The 21,522-nt window shown below is 43.4% G+C and overlaps 1 protein-coding gene across 2 annotated transcripts in view; it reads left to right on the top strand.

The window, feature by feature from the left end:
• LOC121285190 (von Willebrand factor D and EGF domain-containing protein-like) overlaps positions 1-21,522 on the top strand; it is a 311,018-nt gene that overhangs the window by 98,590 nt on the left and 190,906 nt on the right. For both annotated transcript variants that reach the window (XM_041201452.1, XM_041201453.1), the window contains exons 7-9: positions 1,724-1,868; positions 16,073-16,290; positions 20,977-21,050. In XM_041201452.1, the coding sequence (XP_041057386.1) occupies positions 1,724-1,868; positions 16,073-16,290; positions 20,977-21,050 (437 nt within the window). The remainder of the gene's footprint in view (positions 1-1,723; positions 1,869-16,072; positions 16,291-20,976; positions 21,051-21,522) is intronic.

Raw genomic sequence — 21,522 nt, forward strand, 5'->3', positions numbered from 1 at the left:
ATTTGAAGACAAAGATGAGAATTTTAAAGTTTAGGCATTGTTTAATAAAGCCTAGCGTATATACACAGTGCTTTGTTGGGCATTTTCCCTGACATATTTACATGGGAGGGAGGATAGAGGAGATATATAAGAAGTGTACACACTGTCTGAACATGGTTTCACTGTGTACAGGCTACAGTATATTTTTCTCAGTGCTTGCAGGCAACTGTAGTAAGAGTTAGACATAGTTATGCAATGTTGAACATTATGATATGGGATATTCAGTGACAGGCTGTGTCATCGTTATCAGTATGTGCTGGGCCACTTCTCTAGTGCCTACAAGGGCCTGTTGAAACTGCACCATAGTAAGGGGACAATATATTTAGGGAACACAGTAGATAGAGGAGGCAGATGAAATTTCATCATTGATATCTCACACAGATGTAGAGATTGTGGTCTTTTTGAGTATTGGCAAAAATTAACTGCTCTCTGGCTTATCAGTAGCTTCCTCAAGACTCCAAATTAACACTAATGATTGCTACAAAATTATCCAGTGAAGTTCCAAGAAGATTCTTAGGAACAGCCAAAAACCATTAGACTCAACGAGTCTAACCCATTTCAGATATCAACCCCCATCTCCTGTCTTCTCAATCTATCCTTCAATGTTCTCACTTCAGATGCATATTGAATTGTCCAATGAATAGGAGCCTATGTTTTATAAATAGGGACATTTAATAGAAAAGTGAAAAGGTTATACTAAACCCAGACAAACTAGCTACAGCTTGAATATTTTGTTCACTTTTAGGCACCTTATTTTAGCAAAGATGGAGGGCCATGGAGAGGGTAGAGAAGAGATTCACTCAGATTATATTGACATGAGAGACTTCAGCTATGAGCAGAAGCTAGAGCAATTGAATTCATTGAAACATTTACTGTTAAGAAGTGATCTAATGGAGGTACTCAAAATTATGAGAGGTTTTGATAAAGAAATTCAGGTGAAGTTTTACACTAGTTCGTGAGTTGGTAACAAGAACACAAGATTATCACAAGGAACGATTGGACTAGTTAGTTGATTAATATTAATATTCACACATATATATTAAAATTGATACAAAGTAATTTTGGACACAGGATGCATTTTAAAATTCTCGTCCTTGTTTTCAATATCCTCCAAGGTCTCTTCCCTCCCTATCACTGTAATCTTCCCCAGCCCTACAACCCCCGAGACCTCAACGCACTTCTAATACTGCCTCTTGCGCAACTCCTATTATAATTGCTCCACCATTGACAGCCAACTTTTCTGCTGCCTAAGCCGTAAGTTCCGAAATTCTCCCCCTAAACCTCTCTGCCTCTCTACCCCTCTTTACTCCTTTAAGACACTCTTTAAACCAAGCTGTTAGTCATCTATCTGATTGACTACTTATATGACTTGATGTTAAGTTTTCTTTGATAACATTCCTGTGAAGCGCCTTGGATGTACTACTGCATTGAAGGTGCTACATGAATTCAGGTTGTTGATGCTCATAAACTTGATCTTGTAAATGTGCTCCTGGAATAAAAATGAATTACTTTCAAAAAGCATTTTTGGAAATAGACTCTGAAGTAATTAGCTGGGAAAACGATTGCCTAGGAAATCAGTATCTGAGGTTATTTATAACTGCATTGATTTATAATGTTTTAAGCTGAATACATTTTTTCTCACATTGCCAAAGGTTGCCTTTTGAAATTGCCTTCTTTCAAACAGTTTGAACCAGTGTCTTTGCAAATCGCAGAAGATGGCAAGGAGCATTCTTTGTTGATCCAAAGCACTATCCCTATTTCTTGTTTGGAAGATAGTCAGAATCTAAATAATTGTAAAATAACATTGCAACTCACCACCAATGATTCAGGTAAGACTTAAGCTTGTGAATGAATCCCACATTGTATGTTTGTATATCAAGTGCTGTAAACAGTGGCTAAGTAACTAATGAAACGTAGCTTCTGATTTAAAATAGACCTACAGAGAAAAATAATCAGAGGCTGTGTGCCCAAAATTTTACAAGCAAAAATAAGTTGTTTTATATTGCATTCTCATTAGGCAACACACTTCATTTGTTCATTCTCTTTGACGTCACCTATCTTTGCCCATGGCAGAAATTCATCCTCTTTGGTCTTAAACTAAAATAAGTTACCTGAAAATAAAAAAAAAAACTAAAAATACAGCCAGAATATTTTAAAGTAGATTTAGATCATTCATGAGGTATGAATTTAAGCATTTGCCTCGAATGTGTTTATGTCTGGATATCAGCATTTAAGATTTTTAAAGCTCCTTTGCTTTCTCTATAGACATTGTGAAAACACTTGCGATGGATTAAATGACTTACCTGTGAAAACTCATTTATTTTAATCCAATACAGAAGTCCAACCATTACCTTAGGATTTATGTATCTAAAGGATGCATAGAAATAATGTGATGCTTAGCAACATGCATCATCTATTTCTCTGATAACAGCGAAGTAACTGAAATGTTATCTGCTCTGGCCTAAGAATTATGACATGCAAATGCTTAATATGTCCATAGGAAATCTCTGAGATCTGCTGGTTTGAAATAAACAGGCTAAGCAATTTGTTAAAATAATGGAGAGTGGAATTTCATGTGAGCAATGAAGCATTCATAAGTGATGATTGCCCAGTATAATTTCCAGGCTCTGTCCTTTAGAGACTTTGGGTAATGTAGCATTGTTTAAGCAAGACAGTGGGTGAGTAATCTGTTCCCATCCCCCACTCATTGTCTTACTGAAACAGTCTGCTCATGATCAGTTCTTTTTTCTCTCTGGTATAATGTTCTTTGTTGTTCCTTTTCTCCCTCCAGCTATAGGTTATGTGGAGAACTACTAATGATAATGAGCTGTAGAAACCTGATTGCCCTTTTCTGAATTATAACATTTACATAACGGGCTATTAAAAGACACTTAAATAAAATAAACTAGGCCTTCAAAGTGTTACATGAGTACAAAGATTTTTTTGAATCATTTAGCAATTTAGACATGGCATTGGAATTAGTTTGTCGGGAGCTAAGATTTTTCACAATTAAATGGTAATATTTGTGCACACATATTAACTTATGCCACATGATGGGAAGCCATTAAAGTTTGTGGCATAAAAGCCAAAGCTCGCAGTAGTATTTCTTGAGAGAACTTACGCATCAGTTCTCATTTATAGGCAAGAAACATTGATGGCTGAGATCACCCAGCGGACAGCTCCATTTAATTTGTGCCAGGAAATAAGCACAAGCATTATTGCCTAAAAAGCAGAAAATATCATTTACTTAAAGGGGCAGTTTGGCAGTAGGAACTCCTTACGTCTCAGCCAGAAATAGCAAACTCTAGCAATCCCTGTGCCATTATGATATCAGCCACAGCAAATTCTGTTCTCAAAATCAGCGGGTTTAGCAGCCTTAAAAGTGGATAAATCTGCAGGCCTGGATGAAATGTATCTCAGGCTGTTGAGGGAGGCAAGGTGAGAGATATCAGGGGCCTTGGCAGTAATTTTCAAACCCTCTCTGGCCACAGGTGAGGTGCCAGAGAACTGGAGGACTGTAAACATTGTCCCATTATTAAAAAAGGGAGGAGAGGATAGATCAGAAAATTACAAGCCAGTCAGTCTAACCTCGGTGGTGGGGAAGTTACTAGAAAGAACTGTGAGGAACAGGATATATCTGCACTTGGAGAGACAAAGATTAATCAGATATAGTCAGCATGGATTTTGTTAAGGGAAGGTCGTGTTTGACAAATTTGATCAAACTTTTTGAGGAAGTTACCAGGAGTGTTGATGAGGGTAATGCATTTGATATAGCCTACATGGATTTTAGCAAGGCTTTTGATAATGCCTCTCATGGCAGACAGGTCAAGAAAGTGAGAGCCCACAAGATCCAGGGCAAAGTGGCATGTTGGATCCAAAATTGGCTGAGAGGAAGCAGAGGGTGATGGTAGAGGGATGTTTCTGTGACTGGAAGTCTGTTTCCAGTGGGGTTCCACAGGGCTCGGTGCTGGGGCCCTTCTTGTTTGTGGTATACATAAATGATATGGATTTAAATGTAGGGAGTATGATCAAGAAGTTTGCGGATTACACAGAAATTGGTAGGGTGGTAAATAGTGAGGAGGATGGCCGTAAACTGCAGGAGGATATCAGTGGACTGGTCAGATGGGAAGAGCAGCGGCAAATGGAATTCAACCCGGAAAAGTGTGAGATAATGCATTTGGGGAGGGCTAACAAGGCAAGGATTGAAAAATGAATGGTAGGACCTGGAAAGTACTGAAGATCAGAGGGACCTCGGTGTGCATATCCACAGATCCCTGAAAGTAGCAGGGCAGCTAGGTAAGGTGGTTAAGAAGGCATAAGGGATACTTGCCTTTATTAGCCGAGGCATTGAATACAAGAGCAGGGAGGTTATGCTGAAACTGTATAAAATGCTGGTTAGGCCACAACTGGAGGACTGTGTGCGGTTCTGGTCACCACATTATAGAAGGATGTAATTGCACTGGAGAGGGTGCAGAGGGGATTTACCAGATGCTGCCTGGGCTGGAGGGTCTGAGCTATTAGGAATGATTGGATAGGCTGGGGTTGTTTTCCTTAGAGCAGTGAAGGTTGAGAGGGGACCTTATAGAGATGTATAAGATTATGAGAGACATAGATAGGGTGGATGGGAAAGCACTTTCTACATTAGTAGAGGGGCCAATAAGCAGGGGGCATAGATATAAGGTAAGAGGCAGAAGGCAAAGAGGGGAGTTGAGGAGAAAATGTTTCACCCTGAGGGTGGTGGGAGTCTGGAACTCACTGTCTGAAAGGGTGGTTGAGTCAGAAACTCTCGTAACATTTAAGAAATATTTAGATATTCACTTACGTTGCCATAGTTTCCAGGCCTTTGGGCCAAGCGCTGGAAAATGTGATTAGTGTAGTCAGGTCTCTGTTGTCCAGCAGGCACACAATGGGCAGAGTAGCCTCCTTCTATGCTGTAAACGTCTATGAGTCTATAAAATTAAAAATAAGTTGCTAGGTGCAATCACATCTGTTGACATCTAACTTTAACAGCTCTGTTCCTTTAAATACAATACAAAGCTTGAAGAACATTAGTAACACTGCATTTTGATTGCCAACTCCAGCTGAATAAGCATCTTATCCAAGCTTGGAATCCCACTGTATCAAACCCCATATCCAATTCACTGCCATTGTGTAGAATTCCAGATCCAATCATGGAAATTAAATTGAAGATTTTCACCAGAGTTGGGACTGATCTTAAATTCTACTTTTAGTGCTCAGAACATCATATAACAAATATAATAAATGATCTGTCAAGTTTTTGGGCTTTGAAAGTCCAAGTACTTCTGCAAAATGATTTTGAGCTGTGGCTCTGTTATTGTTTAGATTGAGCTGCTCAATGCTTGATTACCTAGGCTATGAAACAAAGGTTTAACCGCAGTCTACACAAATCTGGTTTGGCAAATACTCATGCAAGCATAAAATGTCTTGGCAAGCAATGCTGCTGGCCGACCTCCCAAACAAAACAGCCGGGAAGCAATGGAAAGCCAAGTGCCCCGGAGACCACCTGTCGAGCTCAAAGTAAGCATAGTGGGCCAGGGACAGGATTACTGAGATAGTTTTTGTGGTTTGGGAAGGGGGAAGGGACTGCAGCCAGACCTTCGTTCCTATTTTGGGATCTGGAGAAGCACTAAGCTCATCATAGACCCAAGAATAAAAGTATTAAGAAGCTGGATTATAGAGACTGCAACAAATTGCCTGCAGCGCATGTAACTTGCTCTCCTGTCACCTGAACGCCAGCAAAAGGTAAAGGAAGAAAAAAAGAATTTGCATTTGGATAGAACGTTTCACGACATCAGGACATCCTAAAGCATCAGGGAAGAACTTTTGAAGTAGTCACTTGAAATGTAGGATACAAGGCATCCAACTTGTGTACAGCAACTGCAAACATTGGAGAGACATGCTTAATTGTAGGAGTTCCAAATTACTGAAAAGAGGATATGACAGGGGAAATGTTTTGAATGAAGCCTGTTAAGAGCTGTTGTCTCAGTCAAAATGTTGATCGTTCAGCAAAGCTGGACAAAGATAGCTGGTTCTGGAACTAGACCAAGTAGACAGTGTAAAAGTAGGGGAACATTTAAGTAAAATTATCTGCAATATATTAGGTTCTCTGTAAAAATAGAAAAAAGAAGGAAGTCGAGAACATGGGGATTTGGCTGGAAAACAAAACTTACAAAAAGATAACACTGAATGAAAAAACAGCAAATGGAATTGTATATCAGAAATATGCAGGGTTGGAAAGGATAGCGGTCAGATTTTTCTTAGTTTTACAAAAAGGAAGTCTGTTGAAGGTTCAGAATCCATAGTCATATAGAGAGGTTGGATCAAATCTTCAACTAAAGAAGTGAGTCATGCTTACAGGGCAGACAATAAAAATGAAAGTTGGGACAAATGTATATAAAGGAAGACTGTTATGGAGTACAGTATTCTGAAAGGTTATGATAGATGACTAGTGGTAGGTTCATTGGTCAGTAACACTGTAATGAAACAGCACAAATTTAAGATTGGTACAAAAAGAATTAAAGAGGAGTTGAGAAAAAAATTCCCCAACACAGAAAATTGTTGGAATGGAAGTCTGTGCCACAAGCAGTTCTTGAATCTCGTGGCAGGGTGGACAGTGATTCGTCTACCCCAACATTACCTCATGGGATCAAAGGTCCTGGCGCCATATTTAAGCATCACACATACAGACATTCACTCACTGCAGGTCAGGTGTTATTGTGAAGAGGCAAACCATGGCACCAAAGGAAACCAAACTGTCTGCTCAACTTCAGCAAGGCTTCCCTGGGGATTCTCCGCCAGGCCATACAGGAAAGTCGGGAAATCCTTCTTCCAAAGGATGGGAGCAGGAGGTCCACCCGCTTGACCATGCCGGTCTGGGGGGGAGGTCACAAGGGAGGTCAGTGCCTGTGGCCACCATAAAAGGACCGCCCTGCAGTGCACGAAGAGGATGAATGATCTGATCCACTCCACCAGGGCAAATGAACCTTCTCCTCACTCCAAACTGACACTGTCATAAGGACATCAGGCAATCTAAGAGTTGGAGCCCACAGGGATATCACACATGACCACCAGATGGGACATCAGCACGACATGCCTGCCTACCAGCCACTTTAAGATTCCCATTTCATGTTAGATCCTGCACAAACGGCGTCTTCATCCTTTGCTGGGGATTCCTCAGCACACATAGCATACATGCCTCCTGAAGTGCTCTTTTATCCATCGTGCTCACAGTCAATCCATCTGTCTTTATCCAGGACAAGCTTGCCCCTAATCAGAGGGAGAGATCAAAGACCAGAGGGTGGACCCCAGGGTTGAGAGCACTATCCCGGTACGAGGATCAGGCAGCAGAGTTAGCTGGAGAGGATAGGGATTGGTCATCTGCACAAGACAAAATCAGCCTCCCAAACAAGCTATCGAGTATACATTGGCCACATGTGCACAATGACAGTGAGTGAGCTATAGTTAGGAGCCTGTCCATTCAACCTTTAAATCTTTTCTCCATTGCAACCACCAGAAAGAAAAGGTGAGGTACATCCTCCTCCAGATGACTCAGCCTCAGCCCCCAGGCCACCTCAGATTAGGAAACAGACCTCCCATCTGATGGAGACCCATTGCTGTGTCTACCTATACCCTCTGCCAGCGCAGATACACACACCTCAGTGGCATCTAACACTAGAATAGGGTTGGGTTCACAATCTAGTGATCACCTCACAGATACTCATCTACAGCAGGCAGAGGCAGTGACAGCCAAGGCCTCTGATGCTAGGAGGACTGATGGAGACCAGAGCCTGAACCCAATGATGAACCTCTGCAATTCGCTGTAAGAGAAATGTTGGAGATGTAGAATCAGGCAGAGTTGTCAGAGGCCGTCAACAGACTGGACCGAAGGATGGAGATGTCCATCCACGTACTGTCTGATGTCATGGTTCTGGCATGTGAGAGCATTGAAGTCTACATGGGAAGGGTGGCGGCCACCTTGGAGACCCAGGTCCAGCAGAAAGCATGGTTTCTGCCAGATTTGCACTCGGGCCTGCACTCCATCACTCTCGCCATGGGTGTGTTCCAGCAGTGGCTAGGCAAGAGAGGGGCAGGGCACCTCAACCTCCTTCCAGGTGCCCCTTCTGAAGGAGTCAAGGAGGGGCCCACGGGCACCCAAAGGGTGGATGAGCATCAGCTAGACACCCCAGGGGCATCCACCCAGGAGTCTTTAAGGGTGCCCTGCCTTCCAGATCTCTTCTCCCTGCGACCCTATCAACTCCAGCAGGTCAGGCCGAGGAGGGTGCACCTGCCCCGGAGCAGGAGACTCTTAGCAGGCACACAGCAACCTGCCTCCACCTCTGCTGCAGATGTCGGAGCTGCACCAAGACATAGCGGTAGAATAAGGAAATTAAGAAGTTTTGAATGCACAGTGGTGGCACCTGTGTTCATTCACTGTATATAATCTGCGCTATTGTAAATATATTTTGCTTTTATCACAGATGTTGAATAGCTTAACGATGTGTTGCAAGGTCCCGCGTTCATTCCTCCCCCCCAACACAGTTAACTCCCATCTTGTCCCGCAGTTCCATGAAGTCTCACTCAACTTTTTCACAGTCAGTTGCCTTTAGTTCCACATCAGCGACATGAACAAAGGCATTTTCTTTATGAAAATGATGGCTGGACAATGCACATGTAAGCCTTGCCTCTGAGGCTCACATTATGTGACCTCATGAGAGTTGTTCATGGAAGGTTAGTGATTGTCCTGATGCTGTTGCACTGAAGTCTGATCTTTGTGGATGCTATAATTATTTATTGCAACCCACATTGGAGTCTTTTCACCCAAGTGAACTTTGCAATGGCCTTTTATTTATGATTGTGAGGTTTCAGTAAAAGTATAATTTATCATCGAGCGCCATAGCCAACCATGCCTTCCTGCAGCATTATTTTGTCTCGACTTTTAAAGCCGAACATTACTCCTTTATTAGTTCCCACTCTCCCCATGCATGATGTTGAGCAATGGAAGTTGGTTCCACTTGGTGACATTTGAAATGCCAGCTGGATGGGAATGCTTGTTTGACACCAGAGGTCCGTGCTCATCCTGATGAAACCATCCAATTACCTGTGAGGATCATGGCTTGCTCCTGAATGGCTGCCTAGCGTTGCTTACCGGAATCCCTTTGTGAGGTCACAGAATGCCACTTGATATGGAATTCTTTACATGACTGTGCAATCAGTGTCTTAGGGTTCATAGCAAGGTTTGACCTTTGTGAGGTGGACAATGTCGAGAATTGTAATGGTATGAAAGTGATCCTCTGACACATTTCCTGAGTGCTCATCAGTATTTTTTTTATTATTCATTCACAAGATGTGGGCATTGCTGGCTCATCTAGCATTAATTGCCCATCCCTAATTTCCCTTGAGAAGGTGGTATGAGCTGCCTTCTTGAACCGCTGCAGTCCATGTAGTGTAGGTACATCCACAGTGCTGTTAGGGAGGGAGTTCCAAGACTTTGACCCAGTGGCAATGAAGAAATGGCGATATATTTCCAAGCCAGGATGGTGTGTGACTTGGAGGGGAACTTCCAAGTGGTGGTGTTCCCATCTGCCTGCTGTTCTTGTCCTTCTAGACAGTAGTGGTCGTGGGTTTGGCAGGTTCTGTCGAAGGAGCCTTGGTGAATTCCTGCAGTGCATCTTGTAGATGGTACACACTGCTGCCACTGTGCGTTGGTGGTGGGGGGAATGAATGTTTGTTGATGTGATGCCAATCAATCAGGCTGCTTTGTCCTGGATGGTGTCCAGCTTCTTTGAGTGTTGTTGGAGCTGCACTCTTCCATCACACTCCTGACCTGTGCCTTGTAGATGGCTGATGGCTTTGGGGAGCCAGGAGGTGAGTTACTCGCCACAGGATCCCCAGCCTCTGACCTGCTCTTGTAGCCACAGTATTTATATGGCTAGTTCATTCAATTCCTGTTTAAAGGTAACCCCCCACCGATGTTGATAGTGGGTGATTCAGCAATGGTAGTGCTTTTGAATGTCAAGTGGTCGAGGGTTAGATTTTCTCTTGTTGGAGATGGTCATTGCCTGGCACTTTTGTGGTGCGAACGTTACTTGCCACTTATCAGCCCAAGCCTGGATCTATGAAATTTCACGAAGCTACCATGTTTTTCATAAGATTATTTTGGGGTATTGTAAAGAAGGCTTATGTTTGTGTGTGTTTGGATGGTTCTATCTGTGTGACTGATTTAACTAAATTAGGGTTGGATAGACTTCAAGGTTTAAATTATCAAAAGAGTTAAGCATAAAAAGAATATTTGAAATTCTGTTGAGTGAGCTAGGGTAAAAATCTCAGCAGATAGGGTGCGAATGAAATTTGCATGTTAAGGTAAGTGGAGAGTTGTTTGGTTTTCAAAGAGGCAAGGTAGGATGTTTACAACTAGCAAGATAAATAGGGCAAGGTTATTACTATTTTCCCCAAAAGGAAAAGGACACATTGACAACATGAAAGATTTTTATACTATGGGAAAAGTAAATTCCAAAGACACATGGAAACAATGGTATTTACAGATTAAAAAGAGAGAAATATATTTTAAGAAGGATGAAGGTTGTATCAGTGGTGGACACGTAAGTTCTAAAAGATATGCCGTATGAAGCAGATTTGGGGAAACAGCCTTTAGCCACTTTGTAGAAGTCTGCTGTTCCAGTAGCCAAAGTTGTGTTAAAAGCCTATCGAGTGGGTGCCTGTGGTAACCTTGCTGGATTGCCTATCCAAATTTAAAATCTATTTTTGGACTGTTACCTTAAAGGGGGTGTGTAGTTGGGAGTGAGGTTAATTAGGAATTTTGGAATTTGTTATAATATTAAGTAACGGTGTAACTGTTAATCTTCTGTATGTATTTTATTTATTTATTTTGTTAATAAATGTTAATAAATAATTTAATTTTTAAAATCTCTAAGGTTGTTAGTGGACTCATTACTCCTGAATTCAGTGCATCAACTTTCTCATAATAAATACAAATTGCAAAGCCGTTGTGATAGCGTGGCCAAGTTTCCCTTGTGGATTTGGTCAGCCTGTCAAATACCACTTGCTGTATCATAACAGAAGGGAATAAGTTATTGACTGCTGTGTCAAAACTGTCTGGGCCACATCGCTCCTAGATGCCAAGACAATGTAGGACATAAACTTGGCTGGCTTTTGATGAATGCAGGGTAATGAGTGTTTGTCAATAATCATAAGGTGGTCCTGCTGAACTGCTCTGTGAGTACAATGCTAACATAACTCATAGTTTTGCATCCATCCTACTCTGTGACAGATACTGTGTCCTGATGTCCAGTGGCATCCTGCGATTTTGCCTCTGTATTAATCATGCCTGAGAGCTGGTGTTTCGGAGAGATGGGGCTGTCTGGATGTAGCTCTGTCTTCAGACGGTCAAACGATAACCATTGATGGATCTCTTTCCTCTTACAGCTGCCTTGTTGAGCTGCTGTCACACTGGCTTGAGTGCATTGATGTGTGCAATGGGGCAGAATTTTCCCCTCGTCAGGTGGGCGTGCGCCCGACCCAAACGGAAGTAAACTAGTGCGTGATGACGTTGGGCGAGCAGCCCGACGTCATTGCGCACTCATACGATATCTGTCGGCGGGCACGTGCGGCTGTTGGCAGTGTGCCCGCTGGCAATTAAGGAGGCCGTTAATCCCATTAATTAATTAATTAATTAAATTGTTTTTTTCCCTGCCCGTCCAACCCTACAGTTGGCGGGCGGGCGGATAGGCCAAGTGGCCTTTGCATTTTTTGCGAAACCTCATTCACGGGCAGGATGAGGTTTCAACCAGTGATAAAAAAAACTTTTAAAACTTATTTTTAACATGTTCCTGCTCATGTGACGGATGAGGGGACATGTTTTCCTTACTTTTCAAGTCTTTATTTTTAATGTTAGAATCTTCAGATCCCTGAGGCAGCTTTATGCTTTCAGAGAGCTTTCACTGAGTGCACCCGTGTGCATACGCTGAATTCTGCGCTCACTCTCCTCCCCCACCCACCCAGCATTGCAGTGTGCGATTCCCCTGTTGCCCGCCCAATGAGGTAAAAATCCTGCCCATTGTGTTCCTGCCTCTTGAAGGCTGGCATGGTGACTAACTTTCTCGTGTCCCGGCTGAAAGGACAGCACTATGTGCAGTTGCTTAAGGATGAGCACTAGTGGAGTGCTTATCTCATTTCACAGTGGCCACATGGTCCCTAGGCTCCTGTGCCTCCCAAGGATGACTCCATTGTTAGTGTTGAAGTTGACTTATGCTTCCTCCATTATCATTTTGAGATTGATGATATTTCATGAAATGGCGAAGATGACAATGAAGGTCTCATTGGCTCCCATGTATTGAAGTGTGAGAACTGCGCTCATGTCAACTCATCTTCACCTCATTCCTCTTGGATCTTGCAGCTATGAGGTTGTCAAGGGCACGGTTTCCATGTCATGCCCATGCAATGGTATCCTCACGTGGCTTGACTGAATCCCTGCCTTCTTCAAATTCATCCCCTTCAATGTCTTCCTCATCTGTGGAGTCGTGTAGCTCCTCCATGTCTCCCTTTGCAATGCTAGGTTGTGCATAACGCAGTAAATAGCAATGATGTGGGAGACTCTCTCTGGTGAGTATTGGAGATCCTGCCTGAAAGGTCCAACCATCTGAAAGGCATCGTTAAGAAGGCAATAGTCTGCTCTATTAAGGACTTTATGGCTGAATGTGCAGCTTTGTATCTCTCCTCAGATGCACTCTGTGGGCAGCAAAAAAGTGCCATTAGCCAGGTCTTTAGCGGGGGGGTACCCCTTATTACCAAGGAGCCAACCCGCTATGTGCCAAAGGCCCTCAAAGATCTGTGGCACCTATGATTGACCTGGAATGTAAGAGTTGTGAGAGCCCCCTGGGTACCGAGCATAAACATGCTTGATTTACATTCTGTGATCACAGATTAGCTGGACGTTTAGAGAGTAAAATCCTTTCCTATTAATGAATCTGCTGCCAGGGAGCTCTCAAGGCCACATGTGTGCAGTCAATGGCGCCCTGCATTTGCAGATGGCCTGTGATCACAGTGAATCTCAAGTTCTGGTACCCTGGCTTGCTTCATCCATCTGGAATTGCACATAATGGGAAACTTTTTGAAAAGGGCATCCGTCACCTCTTATGCACTTATGTGTTGCCGATTGTGAAATTCCAAAGGTCCCCAGTGGAGCCCTGGAAGGATTTGCTGGCAAAAAAAGTTGAGCGTGGCGGTGAACTTAAGGGTAACCAGCATTGGATGCCCTTCCAGCCTCTGTGGCTTGAGATTCTTATGAAGAATGTGGCAAATGTGAGCTACCACATACCTAGACAAGCGAAGGCATCTGTGGCATTGTCTTTTGTTCATCTCCATGTATGCGTTGCGTCTTCAGTAGACCCTTGGTTGCACCAGACATTTTTGTGGATTTGATCCCTCCTTGTCAACATCTGAGTCTTCCTGAGCCCCACTGGCTCCAGATCCTCAGGGCCCTGGTCTTTCCTGAGCTGTGCCAAACAGTAATGAGCCCTTCTTCTCCCCATTTGCATCAAAGCTATCAAGAAGGCGGTTGCCTGCAGCCTACATTCTCAGCTCTTCCTTGCTTCTGTGAGCTGATACAATTGAGTAATCAGTGTTAGTTCTCGTTGATTTGTCTTCCTGCAAACACAAGGCAGCTATGCATCCTCCAGCCCTTGACTTTCCCTTAGTCTGCATATCGCATACCAAGGCCACACCTTGCAGAATAATATCATCCTGGAGGATGACAGGTGGTTGAACTTTCCCCTCAGATGTAAATGGACATTCACAATGAGGGTGTTCATTACAGTTAAAAGACCCAAGTCCTAGGAGGCAGTCAGTCTTGTGTCTGTTGTCCTCCAGTGACCTGTACAACAACTATGGATAACCAGATCTTGCACTTCTGTCCTGACTGCAAGCATGGTGCCTTGAATGCCATGACCAATGCACTGGGAAGATGGAGGCTTGTAGAGCCTATGCTATCTCTGCGCAGCAGATGTAGCCATTGATTCTTGCCACCTGCTTTCATTCTGACATTCCTCTGTAAAGATCAGATGCCAACTAAGACTATTTGCAGTGCAGCACTTAAACTTAAAGGATTGTTGCATGAATGCGCGCCATTAGATAAGGAGCCAAGCTCTTTCATTCCGCATGAGACTCTGAAGTCCAGCAGTCAGCTGAGCCATGCTCTCCATGGTTTGAGCAGGACAGTTATAGGGCACCCCTTCAATCTGCCCAAAATAGTTGTGTCGAACTCCTCCCACACTCCTTGAGAACCCTCCCATATCATTTCTTTCGAGCACGTTTTTCCAACTGCATCATTGATCACTGAAGGCGAACATGGTGCTGATTACATTCTGCAAGCAGATTCCAATCTCTTCCATCACCCACCAAGTTCCTCCCATCCTCCTCCATAGTCACAGCCTCCTAATTCCCATTCCTCATATCACTATCAGGCCTCCCCCTGTTACCCTTGGCCTCATCATTGTTCATGTTGATAACCATGTCCTCCCCACTGAACCCTTTAATGTGATGTCCCCATGTCCTGTGTCAACCTGACCCCCACCCCGCCACAAACCCCAAGCCCCGGGCCACATGCACCCTGACTTTCCGGGACTCTCCCCCCATGAGACCATCCAATACCCCACCATGGCTTTTCAACTACCAACGTACAGAATGCAGATGCCTCCCCTGACCGTGACTATGCCATCTGCTTCACAATACCATGCTTCTAGCCCCAGGACCTTAGGTGACTGAGCACGCCCTGTGCACCATGCTGTGCACTACCGTCACTGCCTAGAGAAGCCTTCTCCTACCCAAGACCGGGACCAAAATTTGTGTGTCTTGCAGAGCCCTCTAGCATGGCCCATACAGCATTAGGACAGTCTGTTCAAAATGTTCCCGACAGCGTGGCTTCAGCTCCAGACTGTCTCTGACTCCTCCTTGGACAGTCTTATAACTCATGCCCTAGGATACTCTTTTACTACTGCACCCTGTTCTACCACCACCCCCTAGTCCTGGGTCTGTCTTCCCCCTACCTCCAACCCCTCCTAGTCCTTCCCCTTTCCTCTCACGTTCCTCCAACCACCCCCGCCCCCCCCCGGCTTCCGTCTTCCCCCTCCCCCTGTTGATATTGCCTCTCATGCCCAGCCTTGGCAAGGCTTGTGATGCAAGCATCTAAAATCTTGCGGCAAGGTTCTTAAAGGTAGGTGAAAGAAGCATCTACATTTCTTGACATCATTGATGAATTGAAGCTGATCATGTGCATGCCACTTATGTGTGGTCAGGTGATACTTAATTCTAGGGGCACTTAATTTGGAGGGGGACCGTAATTCCGGTGAGTTGGCTTTTAATGAGCATTCATGAGATACTAATAAATGCAAATGTAGTATCTGGCATAGATCAGCAGGAAACTCAACCCACCTTTAACTTGCCATCAAAGTTGGGAGATGAAAATTCCAAACCAATTTCCCACCAGTAGGAAACTGAGTTTTGACATCACGCCAAATTTTGTGCCCCAGCCCGGCACGATTCCCGTCATTGGCAGGAGTGGAAAATTCCACCCATAGTGCTCACAGCATCTATGATGCCTAAAATGTATTGGATTGCATTAGTAATTTCTTCATTATCAGCACTGAATGTCAGCTGTTATTGTTTTTGGCTGTTTATTATGTTATGTTATTGCATTCAGCCAACATGAGACCATCCAACATGTGTATATGACAAGAAGGAGAAGTTATCAGAAACAAATTTACACCAGAGATATCTCCCTCACTTCACTAAATTAGAATGTTATGTGTTTGGAAGGGAAAACTTTGGAAAAATAAGAAGGAAAATTGCAGAATAAGCTTTGCCATACCCTGTTTCAAATGTTGAAATTAATTGAATTAAATATTCAACACATCTAGTGCATCTATCTTCTTTGCCTGTGAAGCCAAGCTCACCTTTGTTCTATATCTTTCAAAAATTCCATTTGTTGTTGTGTTTTCAGACAGTCTGGGTTCCACAACCCTGAATGTAGCACTCTCCTCATGCCAGGTGGATTTAGTGCAGATGCCTTGTATGAGTGGCAGCTGTGCAAGAAGCTCTCTTTCTGTGATGGCTGTGACTGATTTTGCCCGAGATGGAAATCGTGTCAGCAATATTAAGATTGAGCCTATTAAATCAAACAATCTTCTGTGGCGGGGTTACTCCCCAAAAGATATAAAGGTCAGTATCAAAGAAAACATTTTAGTAGCTTCCACAGATCGTTTTGTATTTCAGTCTCAACATGCCATGAACGTGGTCATCGGATATCAACGCATGAAATTGTAAATCATGTACTAAATTGAAATAAGTGCAAGTACTGCTATATTTCCGATTAAAACAACTGAAAAGCTTAATTTACTGATGATTCAGACAATTTGCAATCCCAGAGATATATTAAACCTTGGCCCTTTGGTCTTCCCATCACACGGAATCAGAGAATGTTACACACAGAAATGGATCATCAGGTTAATGCTGGTGTTTTTCTCCACAAGAGCTGCCTGGCCCAATTCTATGATTTAGTTCACATACTTCAGTTTCACTCTTGTAATGTACCCTATGTGTTTTTTATATTTCCCCTAGTTTTCATTTTTTTTATTTACTGCACTGTAAACACCATGGGGTGAAATCACATAGCACTGAGGAGGCAGGCGGCATCCTGGGCCCCTACCTGGGTTGGACCATGTGGCATTCTTCAATGATATCAATGAAGAATGCCATGCTGCCTGGCCTGGGGAATCAATGTAGGCACAGCACCGGCACTTTGTAAACAGATTTCTATCCCTAAATACTTTTATCAGTTTCTGATTGATTTAATTGTCCTATTCATCACAGGGGCACCAGTCTTCGATAGATTCCTTTCCTCTTTACTACAATTACCATTGATTTTGGTCCTTTCTGTTTCTTGTTTAAATGTTTTAATCCCTATAACTGATCCATGGCTATATTGGTTGATTTTTCATTCCATTTAATATTGAAGTAGTCCATTTATTGTCTTGCATTAATTTTGCTTTTTTCCAGCCCTGGTATTTTACTTCTTTACTTTCCTGTTTTATTGAACTTAATTACATTGTGGTCAATGTTCCCCAGGTGCTCTTCCTTGGTTTGCCGACTGACTTTGCTTCATTATCAAGAATCAAGACAGTGTTTTCTTCCATTTTGGAACCACAACATGTTCACTGTCCTTTTTCACTCCGAACATTTTACTTATTGCAAACTGTATAACAGCAATTAAACCTCTGAATCCTTTCTTAATGTATATGTAAATTTCTTGCTCTATTTCTTTTCCACTGTTTGGCAGTCTATATATTCTGGTAATGTGACTTTCTATTCTTTAACTCAATCCAAAGGGATTAAGTTTGGACCAGTTCTTTGTTTAATATTTATGCTCTGGTGTTGCAGTATTGTTTATAATTAATAGTACTACTCCTACTGCCTTTCTTTGCTGTTTCAATGCTGAAAATTTTATGCCTCAAAGTATATAATTGCCAATTCTGACCCAGCTGCAACTACATTTTAGTTACTGCTATTTTATCAGGATTTTCTACTTTAAATCTTTGTCTCAATCTCTCAGTGTTGTGTCTGTGTTGTACTTTAACATATATAAATTTTAGTCTGGGTTCCTTTGGATTGGTGACTTTGGAACCTTTGATGTGACGAAGTAGAGGGAGCCTTAATCAGCATTGGCTTAGAGGTAGCATTCTTGTCTCTGAGCCAAAGGGTTGCATTTTGAGTCCCACTCCAGAAACTTAAGCACTTTTTGGCAGATGTTGCAGTACAGCTTTGAGGGAGTGGGTGCACTGTTGGAGGTGCTGTCCTTTGAATGAGGTGTTAAATTGATGCCCCATTTCTCTGTTGCGTCGATATAAATGACCTTATAATACTAACCAAAGGGAAGCAGAGAAGTTCTCCCAATACAAAAACAAAAATACCTGGAAAAACTCAGCAGGTCCGACAGCATCTGCGGAGAGGAACACAGTTAACGTTTTGAGTCCGTATGACTCTTCAACAGAACTAAGGAAAAATAGAAAAAAGGTGAAATATAAACTAGCTTAAGAGGAGGGTGGGACAAGTAGAGCCGGATAGAGGGCCAGTGATAGGTAGAGATAACCAAAAGATGTCATAGACAAAAGGACAAAGAGGTGTTGAAGCTGGTGATGTTATCTAAGGAATGTGATAATAAAGATACAGATAGCCCTAGTGGGGGTGGGGTGGGGGGAAGGGATCGAAGTAGGCTAAAAGGCAAAGATAAAACAAAGGTTGGAAATACATTGAAAAATATTGGAAATAGGTGGGAAAATAAAAATCTATATAAATTATTGGAAAAAAGGGGGATCGGGAAGGGGGTGGGGATGGAGGAGAGAGTTCATGATCTAAAATTGTTGAACTCAATTTTCAGTCCAGAAGGCTGTAAAGTGCCTAGTCGGAAGATGAGGTGCTGTTCCCCCAGTTTGCGTTGAGCTTCACTGGAACAATGCAGCAGGCCAAGGATGGACATGTGGGCATGAGAGCAGGGTGGAGTGTTGAAATGGCAAGCGACAGGGAGGTCTGGGTCATGCTTGCGGACAGACCGAAGGTGTTCTCCCAGTATCCTGACTAACATTTAACCCTCAAATAACAACACTAAAACGAATAAACTGGTCTTTTGCTGTTTGTGGGAGCTCGATGTGCACCAATTAGCAACCATGTTGCAACGTTACGATAGTGATAGCAATTCAAAAGTAATTCATTGGATCTGATATCTGAGGATGTGGCAAATGACACCCTCCCCTACCACGCACCACCATTGCATCCCCACACCTACAGCAGCATGACCCTGTGCAGTTTTAATTTCAAAGTCTCCTCTGCTTGCTCCTGGTCAGCAGCCAGTCTAAAATGGGCAGGAAATGGCAGGCAGGCAGCAGAATTTCAGGCGGCTGCCGGCCTGGACTGAATGAACAGTCGTCTGTACTCAGTTGAGTTGTGGGGTGGATCCTGCTTCTCCTGATCCTATAAAGAGCATGAAAACTATGTTAACGCGATGGGTGGAATTTCACGACAACGGGATTTTACGTTACTGCCGAAGTCAATGGAGTTTAGAATTAGCCCCACTGTGACAGGGCTGTAAAATTTCAGTCAGGGCTGGGCAAAATTGGCAGCCTGCCTGCCATATGTAAATAAATAATTAAGGGACAATTGAGCTTGATTGCAAGCCAATTGACTCCAATATTACACTGTCCTTGCCATAACACAGTTGGCGTGGGTAGGTAGGCAGGGGTACACAGCCCATTCTTTCAAAACTGTTAAAAGGTTGGGAAGGAAGTGGGGGGGAGGGTGGGGCTACCATCTTCGGTGATAGGAGTGGTGCTATTTGCGCATGGGGGAACCCACCCGAAGATAGTACCACCCGGCCCCTTCCTTCCTCCCCACCTGTGCTGCAAAATGCATACTCCCACACCCCTCACCCCGCATGTCCCCCCCCACCCCCCCACCATCCATCCACCTCCCTCAAGGCTCCTCATCCCTCCCCGCCCAAATATACTTGAATCTGGAATCCAGTCAGGCCTTCATCCTGGGCCTGCTTGCAGTCCCGGCAGTGCCCACAACCAAGCTCAGTTAGATTGGGCCAGCAGCTTCCGGGTGCCAGACATCCCCCCCAGTCAGGGGCAGAAGTTCCACACTTCCCTTGTTGTTGCCATCAGCAGCATGTTACTGCTGCGGGGCAGGCTAATTCTTTGTCGGCCGGTTTCCAACTGACTTTTTAGTTTCCGTCACAGCCCCACCACCCCTATAAAGCCCAGGCCCAGATTTTACACTCAGGCCTCCAGTTAACATTGTGGTTGGAGCTAGATCATGCTCTCAGACTCTGATCTGCATATTTAAAGAGGAGCCCCACTAGCTTCAGGCAGAGGAATAAACAAGTCACCTGGCCTGTCTGCCCAGTTTTCGCAAGGAGGGTAAGGGTTTAAATCACCTTTAGTCTTGGCTCTGTATAACTTCTGATGGCAGCAGGACTTTAAATGTGCAGAAAAAAAAAAATCACTTTATATCAACTCTGGAGAAACAGTTGCAAAGCAAAGTGTGTGAAACGATATAGAAAAGCTCACATTAAAATATTGCAAACGTAATGAAGCTTGTTTAATTGTATATCATTCTTGCCAACTTAAATTGGGCAGGAAACCAGGTTGTGCGTTTTGACAGATCTGCCATTGAAATCAATCAGCACCGCTTCAGTGAGTGCGTTTTCAACTTTAATTCTAAACAGGCAGGGTTTAATTCCTCAGAGTGGATAATGCTCCTGTTTAAAATGGAAGCTCTAAATATTTAAAGTGCTGTTGAGCAGAATATGTTTTGTTGAATGTAACCAGCTGCTGTTATGTTTAACAGCGCCAGCTCTGCTCAACTGGTGCATGAAACATTTTAAGCAGGAACATCTTGCATACTCATCGTCGGTTGTGTTAAACAGAGAGACATGTTTTGTGCAAGCTTTTTAGACAGTAAAGAAACAACAGAAGATATATACCTAAATGCTTCCTGGTGACTGTTTTCCTGAGCAGCTGTGCAGTGGTTTACCTGCATGGGAGCAATATGCCAATAAAAGTAGAATCTGTATACTTAATTGCGTGAACTGCGTGAATTTAAAATAGGATATGCTTTGAAGCAGACTGCTTTCAACCAAAATTGTATTGCTGGTGAAAGAACTGAAATTATGGAAAAGCCATCAGCTTGCACTAGATAAAGACTTATTTGCAGATTCCTTTGTTATTTTAAATTGATATAGTTGGCAATTCAGTTTTGCGTATCGTTAGTAAATTCAGATGAGTGGGAAATACTAATAGTTACTCATATACTCTGTTCAGTAATTTCTCTTATCTATTTTTCTTTATACAGGTGATTGTTCAAGACATCCCAACGGGAAACTGTTATTCTTTCACTGATCCCCATATTATTACTTTTGATGGCAGGTCAGTTTTTAACAGCATCAACCTTGTCATTTTTTGTGATGATTTCTGTGCTCATCAAGGAGTAGGATGCCATTGCTGGGAATGGGACTTTATTCTTCTTTTTAGTATCTGGTTCCAGTAACAGGTACTGCCAATTTAGCTGTTCTCTGCCGATGAAGGTTGGATACAAGGGGCTGGATTTTATGCAGAGGCAGTGGTCCCGCCTACCAGCTGAAAGGTCAGGGGTGAGCCAACCAGCCCCCAGTCTTGGAAGCTACCGTTGGATTTAGTGGTCGTGAGGCAATTAGCTGCTTGAAGTCTTGGCTTCCTCCCCATGTGGGAGGATGTCCAGGCACCAAGAACTGAGGCCAACTGGGAGTGATGCCTGCTGCTGGGACTGCAGTCTGTCTCCGACCAAGAGCCATAGAGGAGCCCGTAGAAGGTAATTGGAGTAGCCTTGCCCGGGTCCAAAGAGGTAGGCCCCAGGAGGGCA

Source organism: Carcharodon carcharias, chromosome 12 (assembly GCF_017639515.1).
Source record: "Carcharodon carcharias isolate sCarCar2 chromosome 12, sCarCar2.pri, whole genome shotgun sequence".
In the NCBI taxonomy this organism is placed as follows: Eukaryota; Metazoa; Chordata; class Chondrichthyes; order Lamniformes; family Lamnidae; genus Carcharodon; species Carcharodon carcharias.